The 15,888-nt window shown below is 34.9% G+C and overlaps 1 protein-coding gene across 5 annotated transcripts in view; it reads right to left on the reverse strand.

Annotated features, from left to right (window-relative positions):
• The window catches only part of ATRNL1 (attractin like 1), an 814,147-nt gene that overhangs the window by 226,938 nt on the left and 571,321 nt on the right, over window positions 1-15,888 (reverse strand). For all 5 annotated transcript variants that reach the window (XR_011382205.1, XM_070057169.1, XM_070057170.1 and 2 more), the window contains one exon: window positions 1,106-1,213. Coding sequence is in view for 4 of the 5 variants with exons in the window: in XM_070057169.1 (XP_069913270.1) it covers window positions 1,106-1,213 (108 nt within the window). In the remaining variant the exon portion in view is untranslated. The remainder of the gene's footprint in view (window positions 1-1,105; window positions 1,214-15,888) is intronic.

The following is a 15,888-nucleotide window of genomic DNA, read 5'->3' on the forward strand; positions in this document are numbered from 1 at the left end:
AGTTATCTGAAACGAAGGGCCAAAATGAAATTACAGCTTTCTGTAACTTTCATGCAAGCAATGTAAGACAGACACATACATTCCCTAGTGTTCTCTGCCGCCATGGCAACCTGTAACCTAGAATAGCGAAAAAACATCAAATATACAAAAGCTAAACAACAACAAAAACAAAAACACCCTTTGTATGGCATCCGTGGGTGTGATTTAGTTTTTTTTTTCATAATTACCAAAAATTTTACTGACACAATCTATTATATTTATGCGTAAGTTTTAGAGGTAACTATTTTTATATTTCTTGTTTTCATTGAAGAAAAGCAAAATCTGAAAATGACAACATGGTATTAGTAAAAAGGAAATACTTCAATCCTTCAATTTCTTAATTTTCCTAAATATTATACCATACATAAGACACAAATATAAATATAGAGTAAGTATACAATTATATTTATATGCCTCAAAATGCTTGGATTAGTTGTTAATCACAAGTTGTGCATTTTTCCTCTTTGGGGGTTATTATTTTCAGAAATTAATTCATGTATTATTTCAAGATCCTGATACTATATGTGTTTACACATAATAGCCTTGGTTTCTCCATATTGTATTTCAGCAATTGCAGTAAAGGAATGTAATAATACAGTCAGTAGCCACAAATAAAAATATTCACTGTGTTTTACACTTTCTAACATTCAAAAACAACTATGTAATTAAATTACAACTCATCTCTACCCGCCTTTTATGGCAAACTTTGTGATAGATGTGAATTCTTAACTAGGGGCCACTCGGTACTCCAAGCACCAAATATAGTCACTTTGTTTCTTCCATCAAAACTATATCTTAAATCCCTTCAGCTCCTGTCTGTCAGGGAAAGGCTGCCAGGTGAGCAGTCTGTCACTCTTCCTAGACTAATAGATTCTCCAGTGGCCTTTGTTACAGCTCATGTCATACGATTAAAACTATGTGCCTTGAAAATGGCATAACATATGTAGCTGAATCTTGTCAACTCAGGATAATCAGACTCTATGTGGCTTCACAAGCAGATGCAGATTAGAGAAACAATATAAATATGCAAATCACGGTGGTCCGCTTTCAGCACCACTGTTCCTACCTCTAATGGCCCTCGCAGGAAGTCTGCTTGTTCTGCGCCCACTTCCAGTGCTACATCAACAGAAGCAAAGGGGCGGCTGGCCATCTGCTGTCGTTCTCGAAGCAGTTGCTGGAGGGGAAAAAAATAAAAAAATTAAAAAAAAAACAGTTTGTTTTAAAATAGGTAGAAAAGCAGATTAAATTCAACAATATCTGGTTCCATTTTTGAACAAATGGCACTTAAATTTAGGAATCATTTCATACCCATATCCATGTCTAGAGTACTAAAGACAAAACTCACTTTCTCCCCATGGTCTGGGTCATATTTCCATAGAGGCTTTAAATGTATAGTGGCTATAAATAACTTTTCCCCTGACCTCCATCTCACAGGCCTAATAAAATGTACTCAAAAGTACTTTGAAAACCTCATGTGAGAGGTGCTACTTAAGTAAAAAGTGCTATTATAATGATGGCTATGCCAAGTTTTCCACTGAAAATAACTCAGGCTTTTGTCTTAGTGGAAAGAAAGCAACAGTAAAAATGTTTAAGAAAAGATAATGAAAAGCTGTCAAAATGCACTAATCGAGATTAAAAGAACTTACACCTGCCAAGACTGTTTTGTAACGCATCAGGATTCCCTGTCAGTTGTTACGGAACCAACAGGAATTGTCATTGGCAATGTTTATAACTTCATTCAAAGCCTTGGTGTTCATTATTTAAAATAAGGAAAGATTAGTAAGTTACAGAAATGTTGTGCCAAGACTTCTAAAGAATCCCAGATATCACTTTCTTACTAGGCCTATTCTGGGCTTTACCCAGTTAAAACCAATAAACCAGCAAGCCCCAGCCAACTACCAACCTAATTTATATTTCTGCCTTTCCCTGTAATTACAGTAGTCATTAAGTTATGATAAGAAAAAACTGATGACCTGTACTAGATATTGAAAATCTAATCCATTTAATTCTATATAGCTAATAAAATTATTATTAAATATTTAAAAGGATGATGAATGCAATTAAATACTCCTTCAAAGGAGAAGAAAATCATATCATTGAATAAAGGCAAAATCCTTAAACATAATAAATGGCTTCATTATTTCTAGAAATTTTTGAAGATTCATTGGCATTAATTTAAAATGTGAACTACTGGTCTTTTAATGTAAATGGGTGTAGAAGTCGCACTACGATGCATCTGGATGATGAAGGACTATAAGCCAGCACTTGATGGTTATTATTTAATATTTTTGTTTGACACCTGTTTACACAGTGATGACACTATTTATGAAATGAATGTCAAAAATACAACTTTAGGCTTTGTCTTTTTTATTATTAAAAAGGGAGCACATACATGACAATGTGGAATAGCAATAATACAACTGTTAATGTCTAGTAGTTCAAGTCCTTAAATGATATATTTTTAGAAGTAATGAATTCATACTAAATATATATTCAAGTAAAAAGTTAATGTGATCTAAATTACAAATGATTCACTTTAATAAAAATTCAAAATACTATTATTAAAAATACAGCTGTTGGCAAAGAGAATCTGGGTTGTGCCTCTCTAAGAGTGGCTAATTGCTCTGAATTATGTATCTATGCAAAATGAAGACAATGTTATCTCAAATGGAAGGGAAACCAAGGATAGAAAACATCATGCTCTCTGTGTTTGGTGAAAACATATACACACACCCACATGCATACCCACACACACAATATACAACCTACCATTCCTACAGCAGTGTACACTTAGCTTTCATATTAATAATTTTCTCCATTTGCATTAGTTCTCTTCAGCTTACAAATGGCAAATCATATGACAAGGTGATTTTTTTAAAAAAAGAAAATAGTTTGTTTCCTCATTCTTACACATAAAATCAAAAGGTCTACAAAATACAATGAACACTCAATACCACAGGTTGTAATGTAAATCAATAAATACTACAAATTCAATCTCTTTGATGAATTTTAGAGATCCCTGAGATATATTGTATTATTGTGACACTCAACCTGCCCCTGCCGCCCACTCATAGTAAAGAAAAATCAGTGATGTGTTCTTTTGTTCAATTCTTAAAATCTATTTATAGGATGTGAAAGTATTTTTTAAAGATTCCAGATTGCCTTCTTAGCTATGAATGTCTATTACAGTCCTTTCCATCAAAAGGGAAAAAGATACTGCTCACGCCCAGGTCCTTAACCTATAGTTTATAAAATAAGTTATAATAAAATATAAGTAAACAGGGTACAACATAGTGTATCAGTAAAGCACACAAACAAGGAATTAGACAAATACATTTATTCCAGGTGCATTAGTGAGGGACTAGTTAACAGACTCTTGCCAACACTGCTGCATTTCCGACTTTGGGGAACTAATCTAATGTCCTTATTGTGAGACTTGGGAAGAGTAACCACTTTCTCCTGAAATTTGCTTTCTTTGGTGTGATGGTCCTACAACAATAAAGTGGAATAAAGTGCAATTATCTTTGTTATTAATGTCTGGCTCTCAACCTTATCCTTAACAATTGTCTTCCTTCTTGCCAATTAACACCAGGATGCATTTCTTCCTGAATCATGCCCTTTCCATATAAGAACAAAGGAAATGTAAACAAATGCTTATGACTTAAAATTTTCTTAAAATTTAGTATAAATAATGACCTGTAATATAGTTAGACTCTAGAGTCAGAAGGACATGTGTTTGAACACCAGTTTCTCCACTTCTTTGCTGTTTGAGCTTAACCAAATGTTTTAGCGCTCTCTAAGCCTTAATTCTTCTGATCTGAAAAGTGGGGATAATGATAGTGCCTACACCCTACAGGAGCTGTTCTGAATTCCAACCCCTCTACTCACTAGCTCTGACCACAATCAAATGATGTGGACCCTTCAAACATTTACTGTTTCTCTCTAAAAAATAAGGATAAGAATAACATCAAAAAGTTTGGACTGCAGAGATAATGTACTTGGACTGTTCAAAATGTAGAAGGCTGGCATGTTGTGAGCACTCAGTAACTACTCTGGTACAATTGTTATGTGAAATATCAAGCACTAATTTTATCTTTGAAGATGGCACAGTAATTAGCACAGGCCACAGGCCCATTTTCCTCAGCACTAGTGACACATTTTGCTCTACCAGTCTCCCTTTTAACAAATGTTGCACATTTATGAGACAGTTGGAAAATGTCATTATTGTGGTGAAACTAATTTAGATTTGGAACTGCTTTCTGCAATTTATGACTAAGAATGATGAAAACTCAACCTGAAAATTAGGAGAAAATATATAATACTTTCTCAACAAATTTTGAAGGTTTATTTTCTATGATTGTGTTTTCTATATAAAATGAAATCTAACATTCTGTACATATATATGAAGCCCTATAACAAATGTATCTGTTTTAAATAGTAATCTGATATTGCCAATTATTCAGCAGGACAATAAAACCAAGAGAACAAACTGATCATAATAGAAAAGATAATAATCATGCTGTTATAAACATTGTGAAGAAAAATTTAAAATTAAAGAAATGATGTTGGTATAATATTTGTGACTCACAATAACTGATTTACTATTCAAAATATCTTATAAAACAAATTATAACATTAAAAATAACAGGAAAATTCATTTTTAAATTTGGCAACTAGGTGTATCATTGATTATATTAATTGTCTATATGAATACAGATGTTTTACCTCAATATTATACAATAAAAGACCCAATATTCATACTAGCCACCATCCCAATAACTGCAAGGCATAGGATGATAACTTTCACTACACACATACTCACAAAACAGAATGGTAAGTGTGTCCTCAGTTGTCCTCACATCATCTACCCCATGTCCATTATGTTTAGGTTTCCCATTTATCGTTCTCTACCTCCAAATGTTCTACTACACAACAAGTTTGAAATGATCACCTCTCCTATGAACTATTTATTAAATTAGCCTGGAAATCTTTATATTTCAACGCTTTTCCAAATCTTCTTTATGGCATAAAAAATTTAGTAATTTTTAAAAAATTCTCTATAGCACTTAGTAGTCAACATTATTTGATGAATGAATACATGAATAAAACATTGCATAAAACATTTCATATGAATGTAGGTAAAGGAAAGTTTTGATAAAACTGATTGTAATTATGAATAAACTTTTAAAACTATTATATATCCTTTGAAATTACAGAATGTATATCTTATCTTCCAAAGCACGTAGAATTTTTTTTTTTTAGAATGAGGCAGTTTTGTGGGCCTATATTTCAAATCAATATCAGATTTCATTTTGCCCCTCACCCAATCTATTGCAACACTGCAAAGATTATGGAAAAATATGCTATGAAGTCATCATAATGTAGAAATATTTTAATAGATACTATATTTCTAAGATTTTGGAAAGGTAAGGAGCAAACAAAATAATTTTTGTGACTCCTGATTTTACATAGTAAAGTGAGAAAACATGTGAATTAGGGATTAAGCAACAATTCACTAAATACGGTATTTTTGTTATTAAGACAAACACATTTAACAGAATAATATAAATTAAAAATTTTGTTATTTTGGAGTTATGACTATGTGAAGAAATAGAGAATTGGCAATATCTTAGGAAAGAATGACATTCTGTCACTTCAAATAATTAAATGTGCAAGGTACAATGTTCAAATTCTTATTCAGAATATCAGGAATCTTTTGCTTCCAGTCTTCCAGTTTGAACTTTGCTTGTATGTCAAGGGAGTGACTTGACTGAACATCTTTATTCAGGTTAACCTCAGTTAGTTTTCTCTAATCCTGTACAGTTTGATCTACTGGTGATATGTTTTGCTGGAAATACTGGTTTTTACTTAATAAGAAAGGAAAACCTTCCTGACAGGTATTTACTGAGTTATTGAAAATGTTGACCTCCAATGAGCTTTTTAAAAATTATTTACTTATTTAGACTGCAGAGAGAGAACCAGACACACAAAGAAAGCTCTCATCCATTGGTTCACTACCCAAATGCCTGCAGTGGCCATCAGTTTGGAAGTCAATCCAAGGCTTCCACACACAGTTGGCAGAAAGCTGATCGCTAGAGCCATCACCACTGTCTCCCAGAGTCTACATTAGCAGGAAGCTAGCATCAAAGCTGGAGCTGGGAATTGAACCCACGTCTTACCCAGGTCTTACCCAAATGCCTGCCCTGATGATTTCTTAAAAATTTTTTAAGATTTTATTTATTTATTTGAGAGGTAGAGTTACACAGTGAGAGGGAGAGGAAGAGAGGGAGAGAGGTCTTCCATCCACTGGTTCACTCCCCAAATGGCCACAATAGCTGGAGCTGAGAAGATCTGAAGCCAGGAGCCTGGAGCTTCCTCCAGGTCTCCCATGCAGGTGTAGGGGCCCAAGCGCTTGGGCCATCTTCTACTGCTTTCCCAGGCCATAGCAGAGAGCTGGATAGGAAGTAGAGCAGCCGGGAATAGAACCGGTGCCCGTATGGGATGCCAGTGCCACAGGCGGAGGATTAACCTACTGTGCCACAGCCCCAGCCCCTAAATTTCTATGCCAATTGGTATTTTTGCAGTATTTGTACTAACTTCCAAAATAAACTTCAATGACCACTCAAAAGGGCTTTAATCTTTCAGAAGATTTTACTAAATGCTAAGGTTACAAAATCTTTTTACATTATTTGAAAACAAAATGTCCTCAGTTTTCAAATGGCCTTAGTAGATTTTCCAGATAGGTTGTTAAAAACAAAATCTTTTACTAAAATCAAATTTGTCACCAGACAGAAAAAGGAGAAAGGAAGAATGGAAAATGTTTACAGATCTCCCATTAAAATATAAATTTTATTATATATTCAAAAATGAAAATAGCTTATATCAGCTTATATAATGTAAATATTACACAGACTTGCCAATGTATGTATGAAAGTATAAGAACGCATATGCAAGCAGAATCGTATATATGTATGTATATATTATAATTCAAAGTAAATATACTATAACCCAAATTCAAATTCAAAATAAAACTCATACATAAAAGGTTAAAATCAGAACTAAGTAATGTTACATATGAATCTGTGTTGTCACTTGGACAATACTGATCACACACGCATGTGACCAATGCATAGCCTTCATAGATTTTTAGACCAAGAGGGGACTTCACAGATCACCTAGGCCAGTGATTCCTCAATTGAGATCACAGAACTCTAAAGACAGATGAGCATTAGAAAGTCTATGAATCTGCCAATAATATATGATGCTTTTTTAAAAAAGGTTTATTTATTTATGTGAAATATAGAGTTACAGAGAGGCAGAGACAGGTAGACAGAGAGACACAGAGAGAACAATCTTCCATTCGCTAAAGCCGAGTCTAGGCCAGACCAGAACCAGGAGGCAGGAGCTCCATCCTGATCTTCCACACACGAAGCAGGATCCAAGTACTTGGGCCATCTTCTGCTGCTTTCCCAGGAGTGTTAGGAGGAATCTGAGCTGGAAGCTTAGCAACCAGGACTAGAAAATAACCTACCATGCCACAATGCTAGTTCCCAAAAGCTGTATCTTGAAGCTTCTCACAAGGTTACTTATCAGATCAGCTGAAATTCATATCATTGGATAGTCTTTCATGAGATCCTTTTGTTTGGAAAGATCAAGCTGGTATGTGGTGTAGAGCAAGCAAAGTAAAGTAAAATGTTATCCCTATCAAATTATCTCATTCTCTTCAGGCGTTGCTAGTATCTGCCAACATTTCTTTTCACATTTTAAAGCTAATTAGGAAAGAATAGAAAACTTCATCATTTTTCTTTAGTATAAATGAAATACTAACATGTCCCAGCATGGTCAATGCCTGTTTTTTTTTCAACTATGTGCTTGTTGACATCACTAACAAAGAATTTGAATGTTTTTTCAAAAAACCATCATTTGTATCTTTGTGATAGCTAAGAGTTAATATTCCACTCAAAATTTGACTATGCACTTACATGTGGCAACATAACCTATTTTGTTCACTAATGAGAAAAGAAACTCTATGCATTAGCAATGAGAAAATAATCCTCAGAAAATCTTGACAAATTCTTTGTCAAGAAATTTTATTAACATCTGGAAGTAGATTGCAAAGTTTTTTACTTGGCATTGCAGTGGATGATCTTTCTATTTATTTATTTATTTATTTGACAGGCAGAGTGGACAGTGAGAGAGAGACAGAGAGAAAGGTCTTCCTTTGCCGTTGGTTCACCCTCCAATGGCCGCCGTGGCTGGTGCACCGCGCTGATCTGAAGCCAGGAGCCAGGTGCTTATCCTGGTCTCCCATGGGGTGCAGGGCCCAAGCACTTGGGCCATCTCCACTGCACTCCCGGGCCACAGCAGAGAGCTGGCCTGGAAGAGGGTCAACCAGGACAGAATCCAGCGCCCCGACCGGGACTAGAACCCCATGTGCTGGCACTGCAAGGTGGAGGATTAGCCTATTGAGCCATGGTGCTGGCCACCCAGTGGATGATCTTAAAGAGTTTCAACTCAAATTCTCGGTAAAATTTTCTTCTTTGCATTTTTTTGAAAATAAAAGTATATTATTAGAATAATTTGATAGCTTATTCATATCTGATTTACATGGTGAATAAATTCAGATATCATTGAACAAATTTATAGTGAGATCCTACTGTGTGCCAGATACTTTCTAGGAACTGATATATGAAGTGACTCTTCATTTTATTCAGCAAACACTTCTATGCTATCAGGGAAATATCAGGAACTCTTCTGGGACAACTACTAGGAGACCAGAAGTAAACAGAATAGACAATAATGGAGATAACAGAGGAGATATTTATGAAGCCTGGAAATGAGAGCAACACGGACTTACCTACTATTTTTAAGGGCAAAAAATCTGAATGTATATAAAAATAATGCAGAATTTTTTAAAGGTTACTTCTAGACCATTTTAAAATTAAAATGTGGGTTCTTAATCCTTTCTTTGTTGACACAGATGGCATCATTGATATAGACTTTGCCAAAGATGATCTCACTTCAGGGTAAAAGAAATCATGCAAAATACATTCAGCTCTTCTATCGCTTGATCTGAGTCTATCCTTTCTGGTGAGCAGCAAGGAAGTCAACAGACCTTTGCAAGACAGTACTCTCTCTTGCTCTTTGCACTCATTGACGTTAAAACAAAATGTGCAAAAATGAAGTGCTTATTTCCATTTTTAAAGATTACTCTGGGCATATAAAATCATACTTAACAGCATATAGAAGTCTTGTTTCTTCAACATTAACTTTTATAAATAAATAAGGTGTTATAGAAAACAGTTGAGTTTTATGCAAAATATAAAATGGTAATGGAAAGAGATAGTGGAGAGGGGAAGTGCTTTAGATAGTCCAGTTACAGAGCTTTAATAAGAAATGGCATTGTTCAGAAATCTTGAGTAGTTTGTCAGAACAGGCATGCATCCCCAGAAGCTCAGTAGTTCAACACAGAAAGGTTTATATCTTGCACACACAAAATCTTCTGCAAATCTAGGCAACTCCCCATCTAGTAATTTAGCAATAAACCTGATTCAATCTTGTGCCTCTACATTCCAAATCATGACATTCTGGAGTGTCATGCAGAAAAGAGACTAGCAAATTGTGTAAAAACTGGATAGAAATGACATATTACATTATAGACACAGTCCTAATTACACAGAGGCCAGAAAATGTAGGGGAGCACATAAAATGGTAGGTGAATGAATCAAAGAAATGAATATTTCAGACAGAGAGAACAGCAAATGCCAATTCCCTGACACAAGCCTGGACTTAATGTACTTGAGAAACAGAAAGCAGACAGGATAGTAAAAGCACAATGGAGAGGAGTAGGCCACCAAGGGATGATACTAGCTCCATCAAGGTCAACAGAAATAAAAATGATATCTGTAAATCATCAGATACATGGATTCTACATAAATCAGATTCATTATTTTAAAAAACATAATTTTTCTTTATTTTTTAACTTTTACTTAATAAATATAAATTTCCAATACAGTTTATGGATTACAATGGCTTCCCCCCACCATAACTTCCCTCCCACCCGCAACCCTCCCATCTCCTGCTCCCTCTCCCATTGCATTTGCATCAAGATTCATTTTCAATTCTCTTTATATACAGAAGATCAATTTAGTATATATTAAGTAAAGATTTCAACAGTTTGATTGCTCATGGAGTCCATGCCTATGGTGCTGGACAGAAGTAGTTTGGAACAAAAAAGCACAAGAACTGTGCTTTACCATCCTAAAATACAGTTATTTAATACATAACCCAGGAAAGAGCAGCAGCAGTAAATTTCAAATACAATGAACCTAGCTCTCCAATAAGTATCAAAAGGTCAATTTTGTATGTAACCTTCTTTTATACAAAAGGCCAGGTGGTTGTAATTTATATGAGCAAATCAAAATGAACAAAAGGATGAGTACTGAAAAGGTCATTTAAAAGCTAGATGCCCAGAAAGGATGTTCAATACACATTATTCCTCAAAGAACAAAAATGGGAACTTGAATAATTTCAAATCTTGAAACATGAACTTGAAAAAAAATTATACGTAGCATAGCCACATGTCACAGCACACCATACACTTGCGGTATTTCCGCCAACTTAGAAGTCTGAATTGTAAGTAAAATATTTGTCCTGCTCTCAAGAAAAAGAACAAATCAGGGCCACATCTTTGACGTCCAGCAGGTGCACAATAAGATAAAGGCAACCTTGATGAATGGAAATATAAAAGCTGCTGATTATAACAGAACTGACACACTGACTCCTGCTCATGTGACAATAATTTATAACTACAGGCTCTTGTTACAATAAAGCTCAGATCAATCCTTCAGGCCCCTTTAAGAATTAATTTACTAAAGAAATATTGTTCCCCCTGATTTTTGGAATCAATACAAAGCTCAAAATTCAATTCTGAACCTACAACATGATGGCTTCTATGTTAAGAAATTCTAAATGCAACACAATACAGTTAGCTTTTTCATTTAGTGTATCAGGAGTTTGTATTGAACATTCAAGTCACTTGTAACTATGATTTTGAAATTCTTCAAGAGGTACTTAAATTTTTATGAATACATAAATGATCCAAACCCTGACATTTTACTCTTACTCAATACTCTACAAATATTCTTTCCTCTGAGGAAAATACAATTATTGGTTATTAGCTAATGAAGTCATTTTCAGTTCAATATTGAGAAACTCTAAAAATGTTCTTTTGTAAAATGTGCCCTTGTTAAGTAAGACATTTACTAATTACAGTTTTTAAAGATTATATCGGAAGATACACACACACACACATATGTATTATATTCATTGGCTAATCTGTGTGATGGATGAATATGGATGAATAGTCTTACTTGTTTTCAATGTTCCACAAAAGGAAGCATAATATAAATATTTGTAAAGACTTAATTTCTACTGCAGCATAGACTCTTGACTACTATAGAGTGGCTTTCTTATGTACTTGGAACAGTATATTAAGTCACAAAAATCAGACTGTAAGAAAGTCAGTGATCATAATACACTCATTGGATTGACTCACTCTCCACTGTTGAAGGAATACTAGGGGTCACCTGGTCCAATGTCCCCATTAAAGCAGGGTAAAGCACACCATGACCTTTCTGACAGATACCCATAAAACACTCTCAATTACATCTAGCCAAAAAACGTTTTTTAGCAAGTAGTACAATATTTTTACAAAGTTCATCTCACTGAACAAAAACTTTAAATTCTTAAGTTCTTTTTGGATGACTATGTAGCATGCTCCTAAATGCCTTCAAATACATATTAAATATTTAACATTTTTCTCATCTCTTCAAATTAAACAATTCTTATATCTTAAAGTTTTCGTTTATTATGGAACAAACATTTACAGAACACTCCAGTGTTCTGGGGAGAGGCCCAGGTACTGGCGTTAAGAGATTTTAGACACAGCTACTCTCAAGGAGCTTACATCTACTCTCATGAATATATCAGAACTGTTCTTACTGTAATGTGGTTTTCAACATTTAATTTTTTAATGTCACTCTTGAAATATAAAATGAACACAGTATTCCAAATGTGATCTAAGTTATGTAGAATATAGGAGAACTATTTTATTAATGTATTCTAAGTGAACTTGCATTTCTCTTTTTGTTTTATTTTTAGAACCATTCTATGTTGTTGGACTTAATCAACAATTCCAGGTCTTTCTGACACAGACTTTGATAAAGCCAAGTCTCTCCTACTTAGCATTTCTATCAGTGAATTTTTGAAGCCACATTTAGAACTTTACATTGGTATTTATTAATTTTCATGTTTTATTGTTATGATTATTAATTTATCTCTTCTTTAGCATAGAATGCTCTTTGAACCTCTGACCTTCCAAAGCATCAGTTATCTTTCCCAGTATTTTCGTTCATGCTGACCCCTATTTCACTCCCTTGACCAGGTCAACATCCTTTGTTGGCAAAGAGAACAATCAAGACTGTGAGTTGGTATACTTCCTAGTATTCCAAGGCAAATCGTAAAAGCTACCAACAGAATGAGATTTGCCTTTGTTCGTATTCCAAGGGTCCCTCCATAAGAAGATAGAATAGATATGTTTTCGTCTGTGTTTTTGGAACATTCAGCTTATTCCACAGACTATGTCCACACTGGGAAATAAGAGGTTTATGGTACCTAAGAAGTTCCCTAACTAGCACACTAGGCACATTTGTCTTGTCTTTATTTTCAAAGTTTTTAAATCATCCGCTGTCCGCTACAAAGACTTGTCCTCCTTAGACAACTGTTTGGGTCATTTATTGCTGAGCTCTAATTTTTTTCTTATCGTACACGTAAGGAACAGGTTCCAAACATGAGGGAATTAGGAAATGTGCCTGTATGCTTATCTCAGCCAGTCCCTCAGCAACTGATAACAGATAACAAGAAATCGCATGATCCAATATATAACCGATAAACTCTGCAGTCTCTTCCTCTGTATGTTGTCTGCTTCAACCTCACAATTGATACCTATTCCTATGGGGTTTTCTCGTTGCTGTTGTTAAAGATTTACACACACACACACACACACACACACAGAGAGAGAGAGAGAGAGAGAGAGAGAGAGAGACTGAGATTTCATCTGCTGATTCACATCCCAGATGGCCACAACAGTTGGCACAGTGCCAGATGAAGCCAGGATCCAGGAGTTTCTTCCTGGTCTCCCCTGGGGGTGGCAGGGGCCCAAACACTTGGGACATGCTCTGCTGCTTTTCTCAGGCCATTAGCAAGGAGCTAGATGGGAAGTGAATCAGCACTCCAGGCAGCTGCTTTCCCTGCTACACCACAATGTGGACCCTAGTACATGTGTTTTTTTTTTTTCCTGAATTTATTAATTTAGTCATAGCCTTACTAACAAGAACTCATATAACCATATTGTTATATTCCCTTTACCAAATGTATTTTAACTTCTAACCAAATATATTCTATATACTATGCAATTAACTTACAAATTCTCTTTATTCTAATATCGTTCCCTCTTCCTATTTGTCCATAAATCCCCTAAATTTTATAATCTAGCCATTTATTTCTTGGTTAGTGAAAATTTTAAATAGACTAAATAGACTAAGGGAAAGAAATGAGCCCTTTATTATGTCATTAGAGCTCTTTCTCTAGCAATGGACACTTATCTACCAATCAACAGTGAGACTATTGAGCTGTCCAGGTCTCTTGCTTGAGATGCTGAACAAGTTGATAACTAAAATGTGAAGTTAAAGGACATAAAATCATCTTGATTACCAATGCTCTTGATTACACCTAGATTTATAAATCAGGTAAGTCACTCTACTTCTTTGAGGGCAGAACAAGTGATAGGCAAAATAAAAAAAAATAGCAAGATCACTGGGCTTTAGCAAAGGCCAAGGCCTACAGGTGCAATGTGTTATGCAGGTGTAAGCATTCCTAAGCAAGTATAGCTGAAGCAACGATTTAATTATATGGAAAGAAAAGTATTTAGAAATTGTTGAGTGGAACAATATTTTCTGCTAATAAACTGCTACAATGCCAAATTTCACACATATATTACAGAACCTAAATAAGCTTTTAAATGCTCAGTGTTAGCCCTTGTAACCAGGACCAGTTCCTTTGCCTACAATTGCAATTTGTACTTCCTTCCTGACCACCCCATTAAAAATGTCAGTGACTGCCACAGACACACACACATATGCAAACACTGTCACTACCTCCTCTCCTGGTTTCTTTCTCTTTAGTATTCTCTAACATCTGGTGTGCTATATGTTTTGCTTGTTATTTGTTTAAATTCTGTCTCTTTCTTGATGGTACATGAATTTTTATCTACGTCACCTTCTCAGCATCTAGAAAGCATCTGGTACACAGTAGATGCTTGATGATTATGTGTTAAGTCAAATAATCGATTTAGGACCAAGGAGTAATCTACGTCTGAACCTTAGAATCACATAATTTGAATACAGGCTCAAAGTCACTCCCCACCATGTGGTCTTGGGTTGTCTTTAAGCTGACTAATATCACAAGAGAGCGAATTTTTCCAAGGAAATAAAGTCATAAAGACACATAGTGAAACAGCCACTGTAACTTAAAACTGATATGGCTGCAAGTTAGTCATAAGTCAACATTGGTGCTATTTGCCAGATACGGTCACTCTCAATTTAGGGTTCGAATGTAGTGTCTTGGGGGAAAGTGCATCTGGGTAAGTGTTCTTGGACTGATTCCACTACAAATGACTAAATTTTGCATCATGGCAGCCCTTTCTCTCTAAAGATAAGTATATATAAGACTAGAATTAACCATGTGCTTAGGATTTCTCCCACATGGATTTAAATACACAGGTAACAAATTTGGGAAACCTGTAGAGATTGCTGCCATGCCCCTTACCCAGCAAACCGAAAATCAAGGTCTCTCAATCTAGCCTTCTCCCTCTGATAGTATAAGTCTCTGGGATGGTGTTAGGCTGCACTAAGAGCTATGTTTAGGCACATAATTTTGCTTCAGATAACTCCTTTAGAGGCTAGGCACTGGTCTGGTTTCTAAGTTTGGTTGTTTTATTATTGATTTGTAGTTCTTAAAAAGAAGGTCCAGGGAAGGCTTAGAACTGAACTAATATTAAAATACTTCAAAAAGCTTGTGAAAATTTTAATTAAGTGATAAATTTGTTTTGGTGGTACAAAATAATTTTGAAACACATGTATAGTTTTAATAATATGGATTTTCATGGACTTTTTAAGACCCCAGTAGGCATGAATTTTAATTTTTTTTTTGCTATGAAGTAAACTTATCTTTTAATTCCATTTTCCATAAATTTTTTAAAGGCTCTCCTATAAGTGCTGACCTTGAAGGAACTTCATCCATTTTGGTGGAAAATAGATTACCCCAACGCTTCTACAAATGGAGAAAATTTGTGGGTGAGGCTGTATGGAATAAGACATATTAAGGAACGGTTTTTGGAATTTATTTAAAGAATTTAAAACTCACATAGGCAAAATGATTTTACTTGGGACTTATCACTTTAACTTGCAAACTGTTATAATTCTTCAGTAGTTAATAAGTATTCCTTAGGAATTTGATAAAATGAGGGGACTATTTAATTTGGGACATTTCTTTTTTGTTGGATGTATCTACTATTGACACACTAATGTATCTTTATGGTTTATAGTTAGATATAATTGAAGACAGGAAATAGATTTAGTGTACACTTCCAACTTCAGGTACAGACTATTATTGAAGTTCATTTTATATATGTCCTGTTCCAACCTATTTCAGAGCCTTCTGGGTGTAAAATCCAACCTAACCACCATGGGTCCCAGAAGAACTCAAATAATCAAGAACCAGAATTGGCCC

Source organism: Oryctolagus cuniculus, chromosome 15 (genome assembly GCF_964237555.1).
Source record: "Oryctolagus cuniculus chromosome 15, mOryCun1.1, whole genome shotgun sequence".
NCBI classification, from domain to species: Eukaryota; Metazoa; Chordata; class Mammalia; order Lagomorpha; family Leporidae; genus Oryctolagus; species Oryctolagus cuniculus.